The 1,928-nt window shown below is 42.1% G+C and overlaps 1 protein-coding gene across 1 annotated transcript; it reads left to right on the forward strand.

The window, feature by feature from the left end:
- Positions 1–73: 73 nt before the first annotated feature.
- Positions 74–900, forward strand: SARC_15073 (hypothetical protein; the record flags this gene model as incomplete). The annotated part of the gene is made up of 2 exons (XM_014290796.1): positions 74–172; positions 711–900. Coding segments are annotated over 2 exons (289 nt in total), but the record flags the coding sequence as incomplete, so codon positions are not given.
- Between the last annotated feature and the right edge of the window lie 1,028 nt (positions 901–1,928).

The raw sequence follows: 1,928 nt of genomic DNA on the forward strand, positions 1-1,928 counted from the left end.
TTGCACATACACGCTGACCATGCTACACAATCCATGTAAACCTACCGACATACTTGTTCCTTTGTTCTGTGCTGCAGTTGAGGTGGAATGCTGAGAGTGAGTCGGATGACGACGTCGAAGACATTGCGGCGATAAGCGCAAATCGTCAGAAAATACAGGAAGCCAGATATGCGTAAGTTGAATTGTATCTGTCAGGGTAGGTATATGTTAATTTTTATAAGTTACGGCAGCCATAAGGTGAGTTATATTTGTCAGGGTAGATATAAGACAAGTTGTATTAGTTAGGGCAGGCATAAGTTGAGTTGTATTTGTTAGGGTAGGTATAAGTTAAGTTGTGTTAGTTAGGGCAGGCATAAGGTGAGTTGTATTTGTCAGGGTAGGAATAAGTTAAGTTGTGTTAGTTAGGGCAGGCATAAGGTGAGTTGTATTTGTCAGGGTATGTATCAGCTGAGCTGTAGTAGTTACGGCAGGTATAAGAGGGGTTGTATTAGTCAGGGTAGGTTCAAGTTGAGTTGTAATAGATACGACAGGTATAAGGTGGTTCGTATCACTCATGGTAGGTATATGTGGGGCATTTTTAACTTAGTTGAGTACTAGTGTATCCCTAGATTTCATACAATCCAGTTCGCATTATTTTTTCTTTCGTTACACGAAACCTGGTTTTTCGGGTTAGTAAACTCTTTTCTCCGTTCCACGATTCATCACGCCAGCTTGAAAGAGTTCAAGAAATCGGCGGCCCCGGAACTGAAGGTCAAAGTCAAAGGCGCCAACAAAGGGGGTAAGAAGAATCCGCACTTCACACCAAAGGTCAAGGGTGGCAAACGAGGCAAAGCGGGTGCAGATGAGCCCAAAAAACGAACATTCGGCAAGAAACGGGGCACAAAGGGCAAGAGAGGTTGAGATGAGGACCTATAGTGTGGCCGGGATGTATTCTTCGGATAGATGGAGGGAGGGGCGGCTGTTCGTGTACATAGATAAATAAATATTAGAATACATAGCAGCAGGCATTAGCCAACCAATGAACAAGATTCGCAAACCTTCTGGGGATATGTTGCCCTTCGGGGGTTTTTATTTATTTAATAACTCTCATCTCAAGGCACCCTCGTCCAAAGCTATCTTTCAGTTATAAAGGGTATTCTATGACGAGTCTAGTGATATAACCAGAAGCTCCTCTAAGTGTGCAAGTTAGTTAGGCTCGTAGTTGGATGAGGGGGTGTTCTTATATGTACGAAATAACTTACACGCCACTATCAGTAGACTTCACAGCATATCAATCGAAAGACCTTCCCACTCACACACTCCTCAGACACTAATCAACACAGTTTAGGGGTTAGGGTTTAGAGGTTAAGCACGAGGTTGTGTTTATTCTGCACTAAGTGAACAGTGGCACCACAGGACATAGTCCGTTGCAGTACTTCATGAGGTAGGGTTTAGGGTTTAGGGTTTAGGGTTTAGGGTTAGAGTTTAGGGGTTTAACACAGACGTTATATTTATTTCTGCACTAAGTGAGCAGTGGTAGCACAGGACATGGTCAGTTGCAGTACTTCATGAGGTTGGGTTTAGGGTTTATAGTTTAGAGTTTAAGGATTTAACACAAGAAGTTAAATTTATTTCTGCAATAAGTGAGCGGTGGCAGCACATGACATAGTCAGTTGCAGTACTTCATTTGGTGGAATGTATGCGAACATCATCTCCTCTGGCTCATCATCGTCGGAGTCCTGTGCACGCACTACGCATGTACGCGTGCGACGCCATACGGTTAACGTATCCATGGCAGACCTCCAGCATGGAAGGGGTACCTGTATGATGATTGAGTGTGTGTTAGTATATATGTATAATATATATATATATATATATTATTATATTGTACATATATATATATATATATATATACTATACACACATATATACACACACACACACACACA

The sequence above is a fragment of the Sphaeroforma arctica genome, assembly GCF_001186125.1.
Source record: "Sphaeroforma arctica JP610 unplaced genomic scaffold supercont1.5564, whole genome shotgun sequence".
Lineage (NCBI taxonomy): Eukaryota > Ichthyosporea > Ichthyophonida > Sphaeroforma > Sphaeroforma arctica.